Below are 25380 nucleotides of genomic sequence, written 5' to 3' on the forward strand. Positions count from 1 at the left end.
GAGGACAGCTGTGTTTCACACTCGTCCTGGATACAGTGGTCACAGTGAACTTGATTGTGTGCCTTATACACAATGTGTGGCTTGCAGCTTACAGGTGTTTAGGGTCTAACATTTATTTTAAAAAACTAGTTAGCTAGGTCCTAATGCAACTAACACATGAGAATACGGCAGTTGGTCAGGAATTAAAACAAATGTGTGAATGGGTTAAAGGTTAAAGGCTTCTCCCTGAACAGGATGCCTTCAACAGCCCTCCTGGGAAGAAACTCACCAGGCTGTAGTCCTAACCATTGTGGGGTTGGCTTTGAAACATCACCAGTTAAAGGAAAGTACCCTAAAATGGAGTCTGAGCCCCCCCACCCCCACTGCAAATTCTTTGTTCCCGACCTATGGTATCAAGATAGAGAATTGATTCAGATGACTTGAAAGTGGAGGTACTATAATGGATTCTTTTTTAGAAAAATAAAATGGAAGAAAAAGAACAAAAAAAGATAATATGTGAAAATTAAACCAAACCTATGTCATCAGTGGTAACTTTGGGTACAAGCACAGCATTAGTTTTCAGGGTTAGCGGGTCACAGGGGGTGAAGGATTCTTAGAAAACTACAATATAAATTTTGAAACTGCCTTAAGCAGCTGAATGCAACTGTAATTTCTATCCTGGCTGATGGTCAAAACATATTTCTTCCAAACATTCTTACGTGGAAGACCATGTGGGATTCTTGGGAGCCTATGTTTTTTTCTCCTCAGATTTTTATCGTTGTCATTGGCTTTCTACCTTGATGCTCAATGCAGTATCCTAATATACAAAATTCTAAAATAAAGCAGATTTCTTAAAAAAATTAAAATCTTATCCTCCTTAAATTCATACATATACTTTAGAATATACTATGGGAATCACAGTTTAATGTCATTTCTCTACAATTCCTAACTTCCTAGGACTTAGTTCTACTTGTCCTAAGTGAATTATGTTATTATCTTAGTTTGCTTTGATTTCCCATTTCATACAGCACCTTTTCAGGCGACAATCTCAGATGTTTGTTTCTGTTTTTTAATAAACTTTTACTTCTCTTTAAACTCTTCTAATTCAGTTCATATTCTCATTTTTAGAATGTAGCTAAGAAACTTAATTGAAATCACAAATGTTCAAAGGATATTGTAATGTAATGATCTCCTAAAGTGCTGTTTTTTAAGATATAAAACTCTTTTTTTAGAAGAAAACTTCCATAATATATATAAAGAAAAGTAAACAAATCACAAGTATACACCCCAGTGACTTTTCACAGTGAGCCTAACCATGTAACCACAAACCAGAGCAAGATGTTCAATATTAGTATATCCCAGAAACCTCCCTCTGCCCTCCAGTCACCATCCACTTCTTCCCAAAGTTCACCACCATTCTGACTTCTGCCACCATCGATTAATTCTGCCGTCATTTGAATTTTATATTAATAGAATCATACAGTATGTGCACTTTTATGTCTGGCTTCTTTTGTTCAACGTTCTATTTGTGAGATCATCCACCTCTGTTTTAATAGCCTTCACAGCTGCTTAAAAAAAAAAATTAGGAGGAAGAACCTTACTTCCTCGACTAACCCCTTAAATCTACATCACTCAAATAGCAGTAAATGAATGAATAGTCTGTCTGACCTTGGGCAAGTCACTTAACCTCTCAATTTCTCATCTGTAAAGAAAGGATAATAATACCCTCTCTGCCTCCCTTAGAAGGTTGCCAAAGACAAATGCAATAAATTAGGGGAAAGCACTTTAAAATATATAACGAAGAACTATATGAGTGTGTTATTATTATCACTCAGTTGTTTCCCCTAGAGTAAATTACAGGTGAACACGGATTTATATAACAGATGTATTCCTGTAAAGTTCTGTATGAATCAGATTTTCATAAATCAACATATCTTAAAAGTTCTGGGGAATTTTGCTATTTAAAGCAATCCCATTCAGAGTCTTTTTGTAAAGCAATATAATCCCCTAATTCCTCTTCCCAACAAACTGAATTTTTATATCGCATATTTGCTTAAAGTGAAATATTTCTATGGTTTAAAAAACTATTATTCTAAAAAAACCACTAGTCATATTTGTTAACTCAAATAGCACCTATATATTTTAAACCATCTCAAAGAAAAAAAGAGGATCCTGGAAAAATAATAGCAGTTGTCATGGGAGAAAAATTTCATTGGAAATTTTTTTTCTTTTAAATATTATGTATGTTGGGGGGGGCGGTGTGTGTGTGTGTGTGCGCGCGCGTGCGCGTGCACACACATGCCCATGTTTGTTTTGACTTGAAGTCTGGCAGGGAGAAAATTACATTGCATCAGTAGTTCTGGCCTCACAACTATTTAAGAGTGTTTGACTATAGTCTGTGATTTTTTTTTAACTGATCTATGATGTATAGGCAGTAATTCCTAATTCATCTATCTCACTGGGTTATTGTGTGAAACAAGTGAAATAGTAATAATATGAAAATACTTTATGAACTATAGAGAGTTCCATAAATAAGAAGTATGGCTGTTAAGATGAATCCCTGTGGAAATAACACACAGAAAGGCCACTGTGAAACAGAAGGGCTAAGTACAGTGTGATTATAGCTATCAGTGAAATTGCAGTGTATTAAATACTATGATCGAAAGCACAACTTATTCCTTTGGTCCTATTTGCTGTTGTCATTTTTTTTTTTTTTTTGGCCTTTTCCTATCATCTTATCTTATCAATTTTTCATAACTATCTTCTCGTCCACCAGTTGAACAAGGAAAGATAATAAAAAACATGGCTCTCTTTTCCACGGTATGCAAAACTCACTACGTTTATTGCTTTGTATCATGGAGGAGTGTTTGTTTATAAAAGGGTCCTGAGAGGCACTGGAGAATTTTGTAAAATGTAAAATGTCTCTGATGATGACATGAAAAAACCTGAGAACATTCTAAAATTAGCTCTTACAAAACTGTTTATGAGTGTGTCAGGTGGGGAATTAGTTTTCATAATCCAGGATATATATTTTATATTGCAAAAATAATCATCTGAAGATTAACAGCATCTCTGATAGAATAAAAAAGAAGGCCTGCGGCTCAAGCAGTTCCACATTTATTTAATCCTGCTGTGCATCTATTCTGTAAACATGACCTTTGGGTTTGCAGAGACGTTCAGGATGAGATTGTAAAAGACGGAATCATGAGCTAAAATAAATTGGACTCCATTTAAATAAGAAGAGAGTGGCTCTGAGTCATAAAACTAGACCCAAGAATCAAAGTTAGGACTGACCACAATTGGAAGTGCTGAAGTTCTGAACCCTGGTGCAAGTGATCTTTATTTTTCAAGATCTTCAGAGGTTTAAATAGTTGTTCAAATAGCATTTTTGGAGTTAGCTTTTCTTTTGATATTCTTATTATTTCTTTCTTTGGCAAATATAGGAGTTCTCAAAAGCATGAAAGATAGATGTTTTATAAATCTCTATTAATATGTCGACTCATCCCAATTTCCTGGAAATTATTTTGTGGCCCAGAGTGTCTACATCCAATGCTTTATAGACCAAATCACTTTCTCTACTCTGAAACCCTATCTTCATCCTTCATTCTCTTCCCAAATATATGTAAACTCCATAGCATATCCACTCATTTCTTTCTGAATTATAAAAGTATTTCAAATTTATTTGTTGGGCCCGGTAGTGTCAGAGATTTTTTTTTTTTTTAAATTCAGAAGTACTTTTGCTGTTATTGTTCCTTACAGTAAAATTTGGACTTATGTCTGAACAGGTTATAGATGTGTTCAGTTTATTTTAATTTTGCCCGCAAATACATTTAATACATTAGGGTCAAGGAAAGTAATGCATCTTATGTTAGCTGATAAAGTAAACATAAGTAATTGCTTCTGCTTCATTTAAAATAAAATTGAAATAACCAATATGTGAAGGTTGACTTTAAATATATTTAGTTACAATGCTTTGCTCTCCCACCTCCAAAATTCATTTTACTTAACTGTACTTTGGTCTGTCAACTGTCTTGATCAGCAGGATGGCAGACATGGGAGACAACAGCAGTCTTCTCTTTTTGATTTTAATCTGGCGAAGAAAGCAAAAGCCCAAATCACAATAACAAAAATGATCAACATCATCCTAGGATATTTGGCGATTAGACTTGATTTTTACAATGGAATCTTATTGAGTAACACTGCTTTGCTTCATTTGTGCACATTGCCTGCTGGGATGCCTTAGCAACCTCTCTAATGCTTTATTATCCTCACTTAATCTGATTGTCCATGAAGTCCAAGTAAAGGCCACAAAAACAGAGTCCTTCCCATCTCCTTGGTGCTTTTTGTCCAGGGACTGTAATGTTCAGTTTTCCAAACGGACCAAGGGAAAGTAGACAAGTAATGCCTTATTCTCCTGGTGCTGCCCACTTCCCTGTCCAGTTGCCCAACTCAGAGGGACTCACTTTGGATTCCTGGCTGCGTGGACTTCAACAAAGGTGTTGAAAGGTCACCTTGGTGTGGTCCGAAAGCGTGAAGTTTGACTTGTCTTTAGAGCTGGCTCAGTGACTTAGGAACAAAAAGTAGACTTTTAAAGGAGCATTTTTATAGTGGTATAAGAGTACAATCAAATTACACAAGTCTGAAAAGATAGTCTACAAGGCTGAATAGATTACTGTCTGTGTTATTCTCCATCTCGTTTTGTCTTCCTTAACCTCTACGATGTGCATCAACTCTATTTTTAACTGTCTTAGTCTGGTTCCAATTAAAGGTCTGGAAAGCTGTATCATATTAGACAAATTTAGATATTTAAATTTGTCTATCTAGCTGTATCACATTAGACAAATATTAAAGTGGTGAGACCAAATGATATCTGAGACCCCTTCCAGATCTAAAGTCCTGTCATTCTATTCTGTTTCATTGTAAATGCACAGACACATATTACATAACCATTTATCCATCTACACATTCTGTAAATAATGAGATACAATAAAAACAGTCATACATTCAGTTTTAATGGAAGAAAGCCTTAAAAATTGTCCCCTTCAAATGTATCATCAACCTCTCTAGCTATCATTTATTTTATCTTTTGGATCCAACATATTGTAGAGCAATACTGAGGCAAAATAAATTACTCTTGTATGAGGATATTTAATGACATTGAAATCTCTTTACCAAATACTCATATCTCATTCCTAGAGTAAGAAGAAACTTCTCAAAACAAAGTCATGTCCATGTAAGCTCTGTGCCTTACATCTGCAGATTAAGGGCAAATGTGCACATTTTAGGGCAAGAATATAAATGGATGCCCTCATACAATGTGCTGAAATATTTAAAAGGATAAGCCAAGCTAATAAACTGGCAAGTAAAATACGTTCTGACCTATGACCTTCAAAGGTATGTCCTCATAGTGATTTGGAAAGTTCAAATGCAAAATTGTTGCACTCCTTGGAAATCCAAGCCAGAGTGTGGCAGCATGTGGAGAGCTATAACCTAGTCCCAGCCCCTGTCCCTGGCCTATTCCCTTTGTTTCCCACACCAACCTCATCCCTCGACTTTATGAGACAAGAGCTGTCACCTGTAGACATTCTGTAATGTTCAAAGATCAAACTATGTCCACACGCCTTAAAATACCCACCTCTCTGCTTCTTACACCAGTTCATTGTTGTGCATACCAGTGGTGTGGTTCACCTTTGGAAAAACAGAACTGAGGGAGAGGCAACTCAGAGTCCTTGAAATGAGCTCCTGTCAGTGGAGCAAAGAATTCTAGGGTCCCTATTGCCCAAAGCAGAGTCTGAAGTCAGGGGGCCAAGCGTGAGGTTTGCAGCCCGAGAAGAACTCTCTAAAGCATGGGCCCTAAAGCAAGAGACCTCCGGCCCAGGGCGAAGGGCAGAACAGAGTCCATGTGTCTGGGTGGATTCTTTAGACTTCTCCTTTGCTCGCCTTCTTTGAAAAAACTTCATGCACACTCACATATTCACACCCCTTCACACTGAGCTAAGTTAGAAGCTTTCTTCTCTCCTCCACAGCATTTATCATGTCATACAATACTTGTGCTTGGTACTTATTGTGCATAAACTAAATGACTGAATTATACGAATCAATGAATCAATAAATCAGGTACTAATAAAAGGATTCAGCTTTATAGTTTTCTCCCAACAAGTGTCATAGCACACCAGGAGTGGGAATAGGCAGGATCAATGCAACAGCACTACCATAAAACTGCTCTTTCTCCTTCATCTTCTTAAATTCATTTGTGCTGTAACAATTATTTGGACTATATGTGTGTGCGGGAATATGCGTGGTGCAACTAAAACACTGATTTTCATGAGAATAGTGGGAAAGTAACTGTATCAATTTCTGGTCACACTACGTGGCTATTTTTAAAGCAGGGTGTAAAAGGTTTAGAAGAAATCTTAGGAATCATCTAGTTTATCATTTCACAGATAAAGAAACAGCATCAGAGTGGTTAAATGACTTGACCAAGGTCACAAAGCGGTCTGGCAGAAATAGGCTGGAATTCAGTTCACCTGATTGAAGTCTTCTGTGTTTTCCAAAGTCTAGATTTGCATTTTGTAATACAGTAGCCACTAGCCACATGTGACTATTGAAATGTAAATTAATTAAATTAAATAAAATTTTAAATCCAATTCCAAATAATTGCACTCGCCACATTTCCAGGGTTCCATGGCAACTTGTAGTTAGTGGCTACCATACTAGATCAAGCAAAATAGACCACCTCCATCATTCCAGAAAGTTCTGATGGACAGTGCTGGTCTAGGTGGGAAATAGACCTGAAGAGTAGATGAGTATATATTATAGTCCTAAATTTATGTCCTCCTTCTGCTGATCATGGGATATTTAAATTTTAGCAGCTAGTGTTTCGCAGCATTGTTGATTTAAAATAGGAAAAGCACTTATACTTTACTCAATAGAAATATTTTTTACTGAGTGTAGTGTACAGTGATAGGCCTTCGTGAACCATAAATTTGTTTCCTTTATGGTACACTAGGGAAGTGTGCTTAATCACAGAGGGCAGAGGAAGCCTGTTAATTTTTCTTTCTTTCCGGGTCATTTCCATTTTGAGTTCAGCAACAAGAAACAATTTATTAAGTATTTAGAAGGAATGGAATGAGCTAATTTTAGCTCTGGATATCTGGTGAGAGGTGATAGAGTCTCTGTTTTGGGACCTAATCAGAACATAGATTCTCAAATACCTAGATTTGTCTTTAATCTGAGGTGGTAGTTAATGCTCAATATTTAGTCTTGGGTCCTGGTTTTGTTAAGTAGTGTAAAAAAAATGGATTACTTCTTTAATTTCCTGAGCTTAAGAGACCTTCCTTACAGAGGTCACAGCTTCATAATCTTGAGAAACACCAGTGGATGACTCATCCTTCTCCCCTCTCCACAAACTCAGCACTTGAGATAGAGAAGTCAGAAAGAATTTATTCCTTTTAAAAAAATAATTTCTCCTTTAAAAAATTTTTTTGGTCAAGTATTCATTAATTAATAGAATGACATGCCATCCTACTGATAGTCTTTAAAGTAGACCTGTTTTAGAAAAATTAAAAAAAATAAAGAACTATCTCAGGGGTGTCTGGGTGGCTCAGTTGATTGAGCATCTGACTCTTGGTTCCCACTCAGGTCAGGTTCTCAGGGTGGATAGAGCCCCAGATCAGGTTCTGTGCTTAGGACAGAGTCTGCTTGTCCCTCTCCCTCTGTCCCATCCCCCATGTGCTCTCTCTCTCTCTCTCTGTGTATCTCTCTCAAGCAAATAAATAAATAATTTTTTTTTTAGAAAAAGAACTATTTCAAATAATAGAAATTATGGTGTTGTATTATTGACACAAAACTCCCAGATACTTAAAGAGGAACAAGTGTTTCAAAACTCTGAACTCTTTCCCATGGTAGAGGTATGATGGTTTGAGTGGTAAGATTATGGAGGAAATTTGATAAATGTCATTTAATAATTTTTATGTTCATTAATTCATTGCTTCAGTTTAATCAATATTTATTTGCTAGGCACGAACTGGGTACTGAGGATGTAAAATATATGACCTAAAGAATTTGCTGCCTAGTCAAGTAGATTTTATAAATATGTGAATATAATAAAATATAGCTGGTTAAAATGTGCTAGTGAAACACAGAGGATAAAAACCAGCTCTGTCTGGGAGCAGTGGAGAAGGCTCACAAAGGAAGTAAGTTATGACTGCTGAGACTCAAAGAATTATTAAGAACTCCACGTGAAGACTAATAGGAGATTGCTTGGGAAAATATAAATGATTAAGTGTGACTGAAGACAGAGTCCATGAAAGACTCAAAACAAGATATGTGGCTCTCCCATCTCAGCACTATCCTGGTCTTTCTTGCCTATGCTTTATTCCTTCATACCCAGTGCAACTAAATCATTGGCTTTTACACTGAAAACATTTCAGCACACTCTCTTATATTCTAAACATTTCCCCGTAGTTCCTAGTTTGGCATTTCCACACACTTAAGCTATGAAATCTGAATCTTGTAAAACATTACTTGAATTATACTCCAGACATACATGTAATAGTGGCTAGAGTTTATGTTTCTTGACCTTCCCTCATCAAAACATCCAAGTAGAACATGGAATTTTATATATCTTCAATGAATTCTTCTTAAGCAAGACAAGTTTTCATTATTTATTTCAAATTTCCTCTTACTCTTTATAAACTAAGTTAATGCATTTTCTGATCTTGTGATGCCTTTGACCAAGTTAATATCTTTGAAAAAATTACGATTAAAGTCTGTTATACCATGTCCCTGAGAAATTCTGGTACTAATATTTTATGACACCAAAAGTTAGATTAGATGTGTTATCATTCTTCCCTACAGAACCTGACTTTAATGTATTTTCTTCATTTTGCTTAACTCTTATTAAATCATGGGAAGATTCTTAACTCAAAAAGGAAATAATTTTAAATGGCTTAATAGTTTGGGGCTTTTATCCTCTCCTTCACAGATGGACCACCTCTTTCTTGTTCCCTGTGCTTTTTATTACAGAAGCTGGTTGTATATTCTTATATCCAGAAATGACCAGCAGCTTTCAGAGCTTCAAATTTTACTGTTAGCCATCAGGGACAGAACAGGAACTGTGTCCGCCCCCTGCTCACACAGAACATCATTTCCTAATAGCAGGCAACCAGAACTTGCCTTAAAACACCTCCCAAGAGGCAACCTAAAGCACATCATTTAGAAACTCTGCATCCTGTTTAAGTAATTAATACCTCAATCAAATTTGGACTAACATCGGTGGTGTCAGAAGAATTCATTAATTTTTTTCCATTCCATGATCTATCAAGCTTTTTTTTTTTTTAATTTAAAGGACTTTTCTTCATTAAATGCTTTTTTAAATTTTTACAAACTGGAAAGTGCAGCCAATGAGTAATGGTTAGAGAAACATCCATTTCTTAGCAATGTGTTTGAAGATTAATTTGAGTGGATAATTCTAGATATGGTTTACATAATGACTTTCTGAAGTGCATTAGAGACCTTGGACCTACATCCACATCCACAACACTTTCCATATTAATGAGACTGTGTAACTAAGATGATTTTTGCTTGGCTGTTTTAATATAGAAGGCTTGAAGTGAATTCCTCCTCTCATTTTGCACTTAAGGTAATCTAAAGGCTATTAACATATTCCAGTAGTGTTGGAATGACTTGGGTAAATGCAAGGGTGAAAAATCTCATTCCCGTCTTGAGACACTATTGTCTATGGTACAAGAAGAACTTGATTTATTTATATGTATTTATTTATTCCTGTAATATTTATTATCCTCTAAGTAAACACTCTTGTGCTTAGAAAAATCCAAAATTCCATACAAATGCAGTCTCCCTTCCCTGTCCATATCCCCACCTTCAATTTCATACCTATAGCTTCTTTGGTGGTTTTTTTTTCCCCCCTTTGGTGTTTTTTAAATACACTTTTCGTGTGCCCACCTCTTGGCCTTTGTGCTTGCTGTTCCCTAGCCTGGAACATTCTTCTCCCTCTTTTACACATGCCTCTGCCTGACCTCTTTCAGAGCTCTGTCCAAGAGTCACTTTATCATTGAGGTCTTCACTGACCCCCCCCCACTGCCCCCACTTTAGAATACTACCATACCTACTCCTCCCAGTCCTTATTCCCGTTTGTTTTAGCACTTACCGCCTGACACACTTTCTATTTACTCATTTATTTTTTTACTGTCTTTCTCCATTCGTTAGAATATGAAGCCTAGGAGGGCATGCATTTTTGTTTATTTTGTTCACTGCTGTTTCCCCAGCACCAAGAGCATTGCCTGATACTCAAAGGGTACTTGAAAACTATTAAGTAGATGAATTAATGAATGCATGCAAAGGAGTCACTGAACAATTACCGTATGCCAGCTGCTATGCGTTTAGTGAAGACATTTAGTGAAGAAGGAAGTAGGCAGACAATTACAATACTGTTGGTAAATTTTATGAAAGAAGTGCTATCTTAGGGGTGCTTTGAAGAGTAGAAGAAGGGGACCAGGTCCTCAGGAGGGGGCACTGAGCTTTGAATGAGGGAACGGGTAGAGGAGAGAGGAACCAAAGTGAAGTTGCAGGAGTAGACAGCCAGAGGTAGAGCAATGCCTAGACAAGAAAGCCTGGCTCATGTGGTGAACTACCATTATTACAAGAGCTCCAACTTTTTTCAAAAGCTATGGAAAGCCATTGAAGGATTTTCAGTAGAGGAAAGGTATAAACCCTTTAGCTTCTAGAAAGCTCACTCAGGTAGCAATGTGCAGAGAGGTGGAAGGAGACTAAAGGCAGAGTGGCCCGCAGGTGGATGCCCATCAGCTTGCTGGGAGAGAAGAGGGTTTGAACAAGGTTGTAGTGATGCAGGTGACGAAGAGAGCACGCTGGAGAGATTCTTGAGTAATTATCTGATAGACTTGGAGCAGGAGGGTAGAGGGAGACTTGGAGCAGGAGGGGTAGAGGGTCACTCCCAGGCCATGAGTCACACACTTTTTGGTGAAGGCAATCATCAAATAGGAAGATCACATTTCTCTGACTTACTTGCTCACATAGTCCACATATTTTATGATATTTAAAAATGGAATCTAGCAGGGGCAAAGGTAAACAGGAAAGAAAATCAAGGGCACTGTGTTGTTTGTAAGTTTTAACAACATTGCATGGCTCTCCATGGCCTCTTCCAAAAGATCACGAAAGCTTTAGTTTAAAAATTTGTTGGCAGATGGGTGATATTAGTACTCGGCACTTGGGATTTTTTAATGGCTCATTTGGTTTTTATCTTTTGAATACATTGCCTAAAACCTCTACTGAAATAAGTGTATTTTAAGGTTTAAATTACAGTCTGACCCTTCTGTAGTTAAACTTGAATAAATACAGTTTAATATGTTGAGATTCTATATGGTGAATAGTTTTTAATCTTGAGACATATGCACAGAAATTATTTTGAAAAATGAAGGACCAGATTATTCCCATTTAAACTGAGTCTCTATAAAGTATATGCGAACATAACGGTGCCCACCAAGAAAATATCTAAAAAGGAACAATTTATTGATTAATAAAAATGGTGAAAAATTGACTCTTATTTTGGAAAAATATTTAATCCAAACTTAAGTCACAGAGACAATAATAATGGAATTATTTTAGAAATCTTACAACACTAGGACAATTGTCTTTAATTTTGGGAATAATAAAAGCACTAATGTGACCAATGAGTAGTGAACTTATGACATTGTTCATCTGAGTCATTATTCATAATGACTTTTGAGCAGGCTGAAAATATAAATTAATTTAAGAGGATTAGATAGGTTAATGAATGGTTATATGGCATTTGCTTGTTACCTTATTAATTTATATTTGCTCTAGAAGCCACAAAACTAGTCAAATGTAAATATCTTAATCAATTGGCCATAACATACTCTAACTTCAAAATCCATTTTTAAAGAAGATTTTATTTATTTATTTGATAGAGAGAGCACAAGCAGGGGGAGCAGGAGGTGGAGAAGCAGGTTCTCTGCTGAGCAGGAAGCCCAATGCTGGGCCCCATCCTGAGACCCTGGGATCATGACCGGACCCAAAGCCGGATACTTAACTGACAGCCACCCAGAAGCCCCTAAAGTCAATTTTTGAGCAGTGAAGCTTTCATGTGTAAACTTAAATTTAATGACCACAATGTCTTGGGTGTATATGGGTTTATTAATCGAAGGACACTCAAAACACACATATAAGCAAGATCTTGATCAGCAAAGTAACTATTTATGGTGTGTGTGTGTGTGTGTGTACTTAAAAGTATGTCTGTGCCTTCTATCCAACTCCAGTCAATTCCCATTCCCCTGCTAGTAACAGATGACACTATCCTTGGCTTGCTACCATTTTTCCTGCCAGTGAGATCAAAAGACTGTATGCACATTTTTGGTAGCTGAGAATATATCCTTGGCAACATAGTTCTGAATAATCCACAAGACTTGTATTCACAATTCAAAATTAATGTTACATCTTTAAAACTACTTTTAATTTTAGAGTTTAGCAAAAATAGAAGTAGTTTCCTAACCATGAAGGAAAAATTTTGTATTTATTTTCTCTATAGCTCTCCTTTGATTTTCATGAAATATTGTGTTAAAATAGGCAATATAATTTTGTAGATTTCACAGTTATGGATAGTCTTTCTAAATCTTTACTTTAATATGGTCATGCAACAGAGACCAAGTTAGAAAATACAGAAATGTTAGTTGCTAGTTAAAACACTTGATTTCAAATTTGCTCTGATTTTTCAATGAAATATTCCCTTCCTGAGTTATCCATCAATGCAGTGAAAAACTCAATTGTACTGCACAATCTTTTTTCAAGTGGCAAGGTTAGGTTTAAATGGAAACAAACCTTTTCGAATTGCACATATCCATTCTCAGTCTAAACATTGAATTAATGTACTTTTTGTTATATGATTTCCTTCCTAACATCAACATTTTAAGAAGTGAAATGCCCTGGAGACGGTGGGGCAAATGGAATTATAGACCACGATAAAACCCAAGTCTTCTTCTACTTTCAGCTCCCCTATCACTACAAGTTCCAAATTCTGCCTTTACTTAGCATTAGCATTCACTTCCCAAACAATTTACCTAAGAGAGAGATGATTAAACCTGTTTATAAGCTAAGGGGAAGGAACTAGTGGAAAGCAGGAGGCTCTGATACAGATGCAGGAATAATTGATGGTGAAAGATCCCCAAGGACAGAGGGAAGGATGGATTCCAAAGTCTATTGGATGTATCTGCCTGCAGAAGAGGGGGTGCCTATTCTCCCTCTGGCTAGGAAGGAGGTCCATGTGGGTTTGGATTGATGAGAGACATGGTGGTGAGGGAATTTACACCTGATAGCCTCTATTTTCTCTGCAAAATCTAACAGAGGGAGAATTTTAAATAGGAGGTGTGAAATGGGAAGGAAGGCTCTCTGACTACACAGATATGCCAGATACCCAGCTCATTAAGAAGCTAGCTGGTTGAGTAAATAAAAAAGGAACACAGAAAAGTGATGTTGCACTGTGCACTTTCAATAACCTAAAACTGATTTTATGAGGAAATTCTTAGTCTTCCTATGAGGATTACAAAATAATTTATGAGGAACAGATTCTCTGAATGGTCCTAAACGTGGGGTATTTTTTCTTTAAGATTTTATTTATTTATTTGTCAGAGAGAGAGGGAGAGAGAGCAAGCACAGGCAGACAGAATGGCAGGCAGAGGCAGAGGGAGAAGCAGGCTCCCTGCTGAGCAAGGAGCCCGATGTGGGACTCGATCCCAGGACGCTGGGATCATGACCTGAGCCGAAGGCAGCCGCTTAACCAACTGAGCCACCCAGGTGTCCTAACGTGGTGTATTTTTAATAAAAAATTATGCATGACCAATTTTCCCTCTAATGTGCACTCTATGCTTTCTTTAATGTTACAGAGTATGAATTAAGATGCTGATTAACTGAAATGTCACACATTGAAAATAGGTTAGCTGTTCATTAGATGTAACAGAATACAGAACTAGTTAACATGAAGTCATAAATTATCATTTACCATCACTTATAAAGTGTAACTTTGTTAAAATATACTAACATTAAAAGTATTTTTGAGTTAGTAGGAAAATGCTCAATGTTTTTTGTAAAAATAGACAAAAATAGTCAGAATTATAGCTGGATGTCTTTGTGCTCTTTTCCACCATCCCAAAGCTGCATCTAATTCTACATAAAGCCAATAGAATCCCAATGCTGACTTTGTGGTTGAAAAACAGCTAAATCTCAGAACTGCTCTATTTCCATTTTATATATAAATATTCCCATCCATCTTCCTGAATATTCTAACCCCTCCAATGTGCTCAGTGTCATAGGTTATCGACAACTGACAGCATCTTTTATTTCCTTTTCTGGTACACCCTAGGTGCCACCGTTGACTTTGGCATCCCCTAGGTTATAAACAGGTTTTTGTGCCAGTCAGTTGGCCATATTTCATAAGAGGAAGAATTGAACAAAATATGTTCCTTTGTCATGCTATTCAATGATTCCCTTTGCAAATCTGCTTACTGAAGTTTTGCAGATGCAGAAGTCACATAACGTGCTGCTTGCTGGGAACTGCCTTGCATTTTCTCTGTTTCTAGCAGCAACAACTCCAGCTTTTCTAAATGAGATGGAGATGATGGATTTGCCGGTATTTGAAGAAACAGATGCACCGGAACAGCAAAGATTTTTTTTTTGAAAGGAAAAAATCAGACCCTTACTACAGATGCTCGATGTTCTTCAAAAGAAAACAAGAGAGAAGACCTATTGTGTACTTCCAACCAATAATTTCCGTTTTCCTTGGCATACAAAACATCAGCATGTTTCTGCACAGCATAGAGAACCTTACAGACTAGGACAGTTTTAATTGGTCATTTAAGTTTCAGTGGTTACATTATTATGTTAATTGAATAATTTTTCTTTTTTTTAGGGTCCTCTGGGGCCTCCAGGACAAAAGGTAGAGTATAAACAGTACTGGGGAAGTAATTATACTTGCATTGCCTAATGGTTAGCATGAGAGGTGAATAGAATTAGCTACTGTAAGCCATGCTGAAGCATCTTGATTGTGCATTCTCCTTTCTAAAAATACAATCATTTAATGTGAGCCATTAGATTTCTAATCAACTCCATTATAGGGAATCCAATAAATCCAGAGTAAACTCTTTTTAAGCTCTCTGCCGAACTTTACGTTACTGAATTTTTAGTGTTAAACATTGTGACAAAGCTCAGAATTTGAAGGTTCATAGGACATTGCAGATCAACTGCATGGTCCTGCTCAAGTATTATGACCAAATGATCGTAGAACGGACCAGAACAGAAGACGTACTTGTTGTTTGGTAACTGTATTCCATTGGTCCACAAGTGTTTCCCTTTGTGAGGTAATCTGAAAAATGACTTCCTGATTGTCATTTTCCAGTCATCAGAATTCACCATTACATTCTGATGGAGGTGGTCTAGCACATCTAAAATTACATCAATATACAGTAGTAAATATATTAGTAGTAGGTAGATGGCCTTTTGCCAACAAAATATTGCTAAGTCCCCCTTCCCTATTATAACTCCCACCTCACAATGGGGGGAAAAGGATATTTAATCTACAGAAAACTAAAGAAAACAATTGCATTACAACAGGTGGAAAAGTGATTATTCTTTATCTTTGGAATCTATCAAAGATAGAGACTTTTTATCCCCCAAGTGCTGGGCATGTGGCATCTGTTGAAATATAATCCTACAAAACGAAGTCCAAAGCCAATGAGTTGTGAGACAACTTGTGTATAAGAACACTTTGTCCTTTGCAATAATGTCTCTATTAAGCATGGTGTGAAATTGTAAAGCTACCCTAATCCACATGCAACCAGGGTAAAATTACTGCCTGAGGCTTCAGGAAGTCATTTAATGACCCACTCAATATAATTACCTAAAGCACTAAGGAACTGGCCATCTCAATTTGTTTTGCATATAATGGCTGTATATTTTTATAGTGACTGTATTTTTAATAGACTTCCTCTTGTAGAGCAGCTTTAGGTTTGTATTTACTGTTTAAAAAAACTTTTTCCCATTATTATTAAAGAAATTTTATTTCATACATGAACTGAGAAAAATCTGTTTTCTAGGCTAGACAAAGAATAAACACATTTTATTTAAAAATGGTTTCCTGGAGCCTGAAAGGGGAAATGACATCACTATTTGAAAATATTTGTTAATGTTTCTATATTCAGGTAAATGTCATAGATTTTCTAAGGTGATTATTAGCTTTCTTATTCTCAGTTCACCCTACCTACGTCCAACCATTCATAATCACCCCAGTGTGCGTGTGCCCATGTGTACACACACACACACACACACAAACACTTAACTTAATATTTGATGTGCTGTTTTTTATTCCTAGTCAGTATTTAACATTTGTAACACCTTTTCTAGTCGTTGGAAGACATATTCACACTCTCCCGGCTTAAATGTACTCCCTGAAAGTCCAGGGGAAAATGCTCCAAATACAGCAAATTTGAGTTTATAGCCTGAGTGCTTTTTTTGACTAATTGCGGAACAAGTGGTTATTACTTTAATTACCTTTTGTTTTATGGCATTTAAACTCTTGAAATGCAAGAGTTACTGCTACTGCTAGGCTTTCCCAGATGGAACTAAGCCTGTTTATTTCTTAAAAGCACCAAAATGTAGAGCCATGTGGTCTTCTGAGAGCTGTGGATCCCAATTTATGATGTAAATTTCTTTAAAATCATATTAGGTTTAAGTGGATATTTAAAAACATGGTTAAATTCAACTCCATGGTTTCTGGGAATGCTTGATGAATCTGCTTACATTATTATATATCTGAATTCCGTGGATATATATCTGAAACCTTAACCTTTCGCACATGTTTTAGCAAGGTAAGGTTATGGCTCACATAATTAATACAATACAAATATAAAATTGAAATATTTTGTGATTTCATCTGCTTAATTTAATCCTGTGTCTTCTTAGGGTTCTGTGGGAGAACCTGGAATTCCAGGGGTGAATGGTCAAAAGGTAAGTTCTATAGACTATTTCTGATTATTTAAAGGGTTAAAATCACAAAATCATTCTAGTCAGTAATGTTAGTAAAAAGTTTATATACTTATAAAAACACTACATATACTTTTGAAATGTAGGGAAATTATGGTGCAAAAGATCCAAATATTTTAATTTTTAATGATGCATAAAATAGAAACTCTTAGAAAATTTTCCATTTTCTTTTGATAAGCTTTATAGGAATACAATTATATCTTTCTTATACATAGAATAGGAAAAATGTTGTGTTTAACACTAATTGTGATAAACAAAATACACTCCAGTTTATTCTTGGCATGGCAAAAGTAACATGTGTTACTTCTCTCATTAACAAAAGTTATTCTTACAGAGGGAACCTATTGGAATATTCTGAACCTAGGAGCAAGCTCTTTTTATTGTTAAGAAAAATCAGGATTTAAATAGACTTGCCAAGCTCTGGTAGTACACTTTTATTGTACTATTAATAATGAAGGGGGAATAAAATAAGAACCCCCCACAACTCTACACAGACATATCAATGAGTGTGGTTACATCTACTCCTGCAACTGGAGTTGGATATTTACTGGTTGGACAAAGCATCTAGCGTCTTCCCACAGGTAGGGCTGCTCTTCTATGCTGCCCAACAGTGCTGACTGGCCTTTCAATCTGGAACCTCACAGAGACCAGGAAAGCCATAGGGGCAGCTAACAAAGTCCGTCTACAAGGAGCCAGGGACTGGCTGAGCTAGGGACTTCACGTGTCTCCCACAGGGTTTTTGGACTAGCCGTATAAAAGCCTGTGACCCATCAGCTTGCGTTCAACAGAAAATTTTAAATCCGTGTACTCTGGATAAAATTCGGAAATCATAAGGAGCCCAATATTGACATACAGAGTAGACCTGCTAGGAACATTTCCATCCTGTCCATCTTTTCTTCTCCAATAAGATGATAATTAACAATCACTATTTAAAACCTACAGAGGGGCTAGCAAAAAGCATGAGTCTGCCATGTACAGGTCACATGAATTTTGGCAAAGTCCTTGAACTCTCTGGCCTCAGTCTCTTCGTTTGTAAATGGAAGGCAGTAACAGTTTCCACCTATTAGGGTCGATGTGAGGATTAAATGCCTTTATGACAGGGGGGATCTTACAATGAAACTTTCCTTTCGTTTTGTTTTGGTGAAATTCTGGAAATGTGATCGATCTGTATCTTAAACAAGGCTCTGTGCTTCCACAATTACTCAATTCCCAGTGAAACTGATGTCCTCAACCAAGGCTTATGGTATCCGTTAGTCCACAAACCAAATACTCCTCAGAAGTGAACTGCCCAAGTCACTGCTCAGTTTACCACTTAATAAAATGCGTATCTGTTTGCTTCACAAATCCTGGTAAAGGTCGAAGCTTAACTTTCTATTAGAGCATTGTAGATCATGGAGGGACACATAAAAATTTGGAATTATACTCACTCTAAGATTGATTTTTGAAGTTATGTAAGTCAAGATAATATTTTTGAAAGGACAGATATGGATATAAGAGAAATGTTTTTAACATTGGTGAAGAACAAAGCTTATACCCTTAAGGTTAATGTTTTGCTTTTTCTTCTTTGCTTCTTTTCTGTTTTCAGCTTTGGGACAATCATGAAAATTTATAGAAACCTTTAACCTGAAACAAACCAACCTTAAAACTGTCACATACATGTTTATGAAGACTACATATTCTTTATTTTTGCAAAGGCAATATGCAATTTCCTTAGCAAGAGAAAGGAATGTGACATTTTCTTGTCCTAGTCACCAAGGTTAAATTATATTTCAAGGAAATAGTTAATATTTGCAGTATTATGTCTTGTTATACATCTTTGTGGCATTTTAAAGTGTTTTCTATAAGATCTAGGGAAGCTAAATAATTTCACACTTTTATGAAGGTATTAGCAAAACGTAGTTTATGATTGATTTTCCTACTCCATAAAATTTAACCTAAACTTTGTGGATGAAATTTCTGTTAACACTAGTCATTATCTAACATTTGTAATATTTGCTATATTATCTTTAGGAAAATAAAGTGCAAAACCATGAGTCCTTCACTGAAACAGCAAGTCATTTAGATAGTAAAAACAAAGCTGGAAAAAGAGTAATAATTCTGTAATTAAACATATGAAATATGTTTTGGATGTCTACAATTTGCTTTTCTAAGACAAGAGCTTACAGTGACATAATTATTTTAAAGCACCTAAATGTCCTCAAACTGTCTTAAGAAAACTTTTTTCCCACATTACAATTTCACTTTCCCAAAGAAGTATTTTTGTGGCTTAGAAAATATTTTTCAGATAATGGTTAAGGAAAAATATGATTTTCTAGCCATCAGAAACACAACAGAATAACAACTAGAAAATAGAAAGGTTTTTCTCTTTTAAAAAATGAAAGAAAAATATTTTTAAAAATGTATTTTATTTGTTTTCCATCCATTCAGATTGACAAAATTGGTGATTGGCTTTGGCCAATAAACTTGGTAGTGACTTTTTTCCCCCCACTATTTTCCTTCAAATGTGGGTCACCTTGACTGCTAATCTGAATATTTATTATTTTGTAATGGTCTTCCAGTTCTTCCGATTGTATTAGGAGAGGACTTACATAAGCAGTACCATGGCAGTGAACCCCAATCTAGCTCTTTCTGGCACCACAGTCTACAAAGGGCTCCTGAGCCTCTTCTGTGAAATGTGGAAGGCAGTGTGGTATGGAGGGGAAATGTGTAGACTCTAGAGTCAGAGACAGAATGAATGGGTCAGATCCCAGTTCTCATTTGGGCAAGTTAAATGTTTCTAAGGCTCAGGTGTAAAATAGAAATACAGACCTTGCAGTATTAACCAGATAATGTCTCTAAAGTGAAGGCAATGTTACAGATGCTCAATACATGTTACTGTCTGCGGGAATAGTATCACACTGCAGAAGTTTCAGCAAATGAGCCCCAGGTTTACCCTTAAGCAGGGAGTAGAAGCCAGTTGAATCATGATAGGAAGAACACGAAAATGCAAAATGACACAGGAAGGTAAAACGTTTCTCTGTCCCTTGGCTCTTTCCCCACTCACCCACCCTAGAGCGCTGCTCTGGGGTCAGGATGCTCAGTTTCCTTCCATCTCATGGGCAGCCTTTGGAAGACCCTTTTCACATTTCCTTTGTGAAATGAGACTAGGGGATGCACTTACTTATTTCTAAGTCTCTAAGAGATAGAGTCAGCTGTGTCTCATTTTCGAGTCAACTGGCTTCTAGCATTCTCAGTTCCCATTTCTGAAAGCTATTGTTTCCATATTTCCAATTTGTTGTCAGCAGCCAAAGCAATTAAGGTGGACTTCATACTAAGTCTTACCTATAAGTATGAAAAGTTGTCCTCTTCTTCCCTAGCTAATCGTATTGGACACAAACTTTTGTAATTCTCAGTAATAGATCTTGTTAGTTTAAAGGTGTAATTAGCATTTTGTTTGTGTCCCATTATTCATGATCCCTCTCTGTCTGTCTTTCTCTCTCACACACCCACATGCATACATGAAGAGATACATACATATTATACATACATACATATACGTGTATATCTAAATATTTGACCATTAAACCCTACATCTCAGATATACTGGAGAAGTGGGAGCTTTTAAAAATAACTTTGTGGTAGAACCATCTTTTCAACCATCTTTTAAACTATCTTTTAAACTTTTTTCCTTTGACAAAATTAATTGCTGTCTATGATTTTTGATAACCGGGTAATGGGTATTAAGGGGGGCATGTGTTGTGATGAGCACTGGGTATTGTACACAACTAATGAATCTTTGAACACTACATCAAAAACTAATGATGTACTATATGCTGGCTAACTGAATATAACAAAAAAATAATTTTTGTTTATATGTGTGTATCAGAACTTCCAAAATCTCAACTTTTATTAGTGATATTAGAACCCTACATTTTTCTTTTCTCTCCACATTTTCACATTAATTAGCACCCATAAAAATGAATCATCATAATGACAGTTTACTTGAATAAGAGCACTGAGCAAATAGCACTGAAGAAGAGATCTGGGGACAGAGACAGGGTACATTAAAAGTCTAATTGGTGCACTTATCACCCTTGTCTGTTTGTTACCATGAAAATTATAATAAATATTTTCAGGATTAAGAACCAATTATTTTGTCTCAGCAAGCTAGAGTATTTCTGAGGCTCCAGAGTCATAGGGATTGTTTCCAAAGCAAAAGACAAATATCAGAAGATCTTATTCATGGATTTTTCAAGTATTTTCTATAATTTTTAATTTTTAAACTTCAATATATAATATAAATAAAAAATGATGCTAGCATTATCATCTACTAATAAAAAATGATGTTAGTGTATCATCTACAGTCTATCCCAGATAGCTATGTGATTTTTAAGGAACATTAAATTTTAATTAGTTTATAGTTATGGTATTTAGAATTCCTTTTCATCTTCTATCTGTGGATCTCATGGTCTTCACTGACATTAATCCTCACAGCATACTTCTAATGGCATTTTTATTGTAAGTGTATTTAGAGAACAGATAAATTGAAGCTCTCAGACTTCCAAAGGTCAAGCTGTTTATTCAAGTCTGTTCAGTGCACTGTTCGATGAACTCAATATTTTTTATTCTTGATTCACTTACTGTAACAACTAAATACCCTCTTTTCTCTGGCTTCCTTGGCTCTGAATCAAATTCCTGAAGGATTTGAATATGGTATAGTTCTGTTTGTTTTCTGGTTGGTTAGCTTAGAAGTTTCCTATAGCAGAACTTATTCAGTGGTCCTTTTATCCAATATAGTTGTGACTTTCTGATTTTAGACTTTAAGAAAAAATACTCAGAGTAAATGAAGTGATTGATTTCTGATTCCAGATTAATTAATAGTTCAGGGAAAGTATCTTACAGCAATTCAATCATTTTGCAGGTTAAAGTTGAGACAAATTGTTTTTATGAATTTTTCTCTCTTCTGAAGTTAGCAGTTATGTACATTAGAATTCTCAGAATACAGGACTTTTTTTCCTCTAGTAACTATAATAATAGGATGCGTTCTTTCTTCTAAAAGAGACATCATTTCCCTATTACAGAACATTTCATGTAGTCAAATCACTTTTTCCCTAAGTGTGATTCATACATTCTCAGGCATTTTTGCATACATTCTTACTCTTAAAGAGGCTTTTCACTTGATTTTACTTGTTAAGTGGGACAAACATTATTTCTATTCTGTATGTAATTAATTTTACGTTCCTTTAGAGAGGAATGAAAAGTTAGTTACAAGAGGTAGTTTAATGTTGGCTTGAAATAAATGAAGTACAGTAAAGATTTTTTTAAACCACTTTCCCCCTGACTTCATTTAGGCATATTACTATAGAATTTGATAATAGTTATCATTCTACTAAATTCTGTCATTCTACTAAAATATCGGGAGAGGGAAGAATGAAAAGTTGAGGGAAAGGGATTCCTGGGGGAAGGGTGTGAGAGAAGGCAAGCTGCTCACAGAATGTCCCAAAACAAACAGGGCAAATGTGTTTGATTTATGAGATCATCAAGTCCCCTTATTTTCCGTTTTAATTGAAAGAACACTGTATTTTCCAGAAGGGATTACAAAAATACTAATTTACTACATCTGATTCAATTGTGTATGTAATCTGGGAAAGCTTTTTAAAAAAACTTCCCATAAATGTGTCCACTGATTGACTTGTTGGTTTTTTTCAGTCATCCATACAGCCCTTACTACTGGGTGCCAGGCACCATCTCTCCCGGTCTGCATGGAATTTCCAGCATAACTGGGGATGGGGACATTAAATGAACAGTTATACCAAAAACCTGTTACGTCACAGTTCTGTTAAGGACTGTGGCAGAGAGTCTGGTGCGCAAAGCCAAGTAATGCCAAGTGATGCTTCTCTCAATAGAGAGGTGACTCAGGTGAGACCCCACAGGTGGCCAGCATTTGGCGAAGGAAGAGAAACTACCCCTATGGTGCACTACTTACGAATTAAATTACAGACAAGCTTGCTTTCAGAATTTGGTTTCCAAAATACCATATTACCAATCATGATGGGGCTTCTGTATTCATCACAGTCTACCTTTTCTCCAAGCTTATGACCCCCGCCCCCCATTTGTGCTGTCTCTCTCTGAAATGAATAAATAATAAATATATATATATATATATATATAAATACATACATAAATAAAAGGCATTGCAATGAAATAACTTACTGTGACAATCCTAACAGTTTAGCATCTCCCCAATTCCATTCGTTATGAGACCACACTGCCAAGAGATCATAACCATTTTCCAACTGCGAAACAGTATCAGAAGGGTTAATTTGTGAGAAATTGAATTACTTTCAGGATTCTCTTCTCTGTCTTCTCTGCCCATTGCAGAGAACAGAAAAGCGCGGTGTATGTATTCAGCATTTAGTATCAGGTATTGTCCTTAGTGTGGTGTGCATATGAGCTCACTTATTCCTCACGGCAATCCTATGAAGGAGGATTATTATTATTATATATATATATTATATATTATATATATATAATATAAATATTATATATATATACCACTATATTAACGAGCAACTGGGAGGACAAATATTTTACCCAGAGTTACCGAGGTGTTTGTATTAGAGTTCAGATTCAAAGCCAGGCAGTTTGTTCTCACTGTGCATGACTCTGCTTCCATCGTTAAGAATGAGGATCTTAGGGTGACTGGGTGAATCAGTTAGTTGAGTGACTGCCTTCAGCTCAGGTCATGATCCTGGAGTCTCAGGATAGAGTCCCGTATTGGGCTCCCTGCTCAGCAGGGAGTCTGCTTCTCCCTCTGACCTTCCCCCTCTCATGCTTGCTCTCTCTCTCTCTCTCAAATAAATAAATAAAATCTTAAAAAAAAAATGAAACTAACTGAAGTCTTTATAAAAAAAAAAAAAAAGAACGAGGATATTAAATTCAGAATAACCTAGCTTTGCTTTTCAGTATTTGTAGGACCTTGGGCAAGGTATTTATCTTCTCTGAGCCTTAGTGTCTTCATTCATCAAATGAAGATTAAAATATTTATCTGAAAGTTTAATCAGGAAAAATAAAGTAACAAATGTAACTTTATTAAAATGTTAAATATTCTTACAATATTAAATAAGAACAGACTATGTTCCTTTCTGTACTAGGGGCATAACAGCAATAACTCCATGACTTGGAAGCCTCCTGGGTGTATAAGCAAATGTTACTAAGAACTATTATTTCTTTCTACTACTCTTCATTGATCTTTAGAATTTTTCCAGCTGAATATAACCACTTAACATTTCTATTAATAATTAGGCACATTCTTTTCTCAAGAGAAAAAAATAATTCATCATTCAAACTGTACATAGATTTATCATTAAGGACTATGCTTTAGGAAAGAAGAAATTAGCTGGGTTTTAAAACTTAAAAAAAGTCAATATATTGTCAAGGGCATGTTATGTTGCAAGTCCTAGAATACTTAACAGAACCACTTTGATTATAGTTTCCTAAAACATGTCTTTGTTCTCAATCTTCTCTCCCCCATAAGCATGTACATGGTGAACAATTTTTGTATACATACAGAAAAGACAGTCCTCTATGACACCATGCTCTCTGGTTGGTTTTTGCTCATTTTGGTACCCTTCATAAATTACTTACAAAGGTGATACCGGATAGTGTTTCCCTTAGACCCAGGCAAGCAGTGCTTCTCACAATGCCTCCTCTGTCCCTCCTGTGGTATAACCCTCCCCACAGAGTGAGGGCCAAGGAGGCACGATTACTCAATGCCCAGTTTCCCCATTTCTTGATCACATCCTAGGTCCACGACCCAAGAATTTCTGCCTCGTGTGTCCTGATTCTGCTTCTAGTGCTTGTATTGGCCTCTTCTGCAGGTCCACAGTCCCATGAACAACCACACAGCTGGTGTAGGCACCCCTAAACCTGTTGGTGACCTTGGAGTCGCTCTGGGTGGGGAGCTGTGGACAAAGCTCGCAGGCTGTGAGGATCACATGCAGCCTCCAAGGCCCTTCCTGGTGAAGAAGAGGATGGGGGTTGGGAAGAGGAAGAGAGGATATTAGCACTATGGGGTGGAATGTGGAGTCATCCATGTGGACTTCTACCCAGACCTTCAAAGATTAGGGGTGTACTCAAGGCACATAATTCTCATTAATGTAAATTTTGCCCAAATTAATGCAATTTAGCTATTTCCTGTGACCACTAAATTCTTAGCTATCTTTTTGTATTTGAATTTCTTTGTTCAAATTATATTTTGTACATTTCTGTTACATTTCCTAGCAGAACAAAAACTGAAATAAACAGTCCTAATTCGCAGGCGTATTTCTGAGA

At 36.3% G+C, this 25380-nt stretch overlaps 1 protein-coding gene across 2 annotated transcripts in view; it reads left to right on the top strand.

Moving 5' to 3' along the window:
* The window catches only part of LOC111157025 (collagen type XXV alpha 1 chain), a 492475-nt gene that overhangs the window by 390883 nt on the left and 76212 nt on the right, over positions 1-25380 (top strand). For both annotated transcript variants that reach the window (XM_022518228.1, XM_022518236.1), the window contains exons 11-12: positions 14939-14965; positions 16987-17031. In XM_022518228.1, coding sequence (XP_022373936.1) covers positions 14939-14965; positions 16987-17031 — 72 coding nt within the window. The remainder of the gene's footprint in view (positions 1-14938; positions 14966-16986; positions 17032-25380) is intronic.

Source organism: Enhydra lutris, unplaced genomic scaffold (assembly GCF_002288905.1).
Source record: "Enhydra lutris kenyoni isolate GAN:26980312 unplaced genomic scaffold, ASM228890v2 scaffoldscaffold3, whole genome shotgun sequence".
NCBI classification, from domain to species: Eukaryota; Metazoa; Chordata; class Mammalia; order Carnivora; family Mustelidae; genus Enhydra; species Enhydra lutris.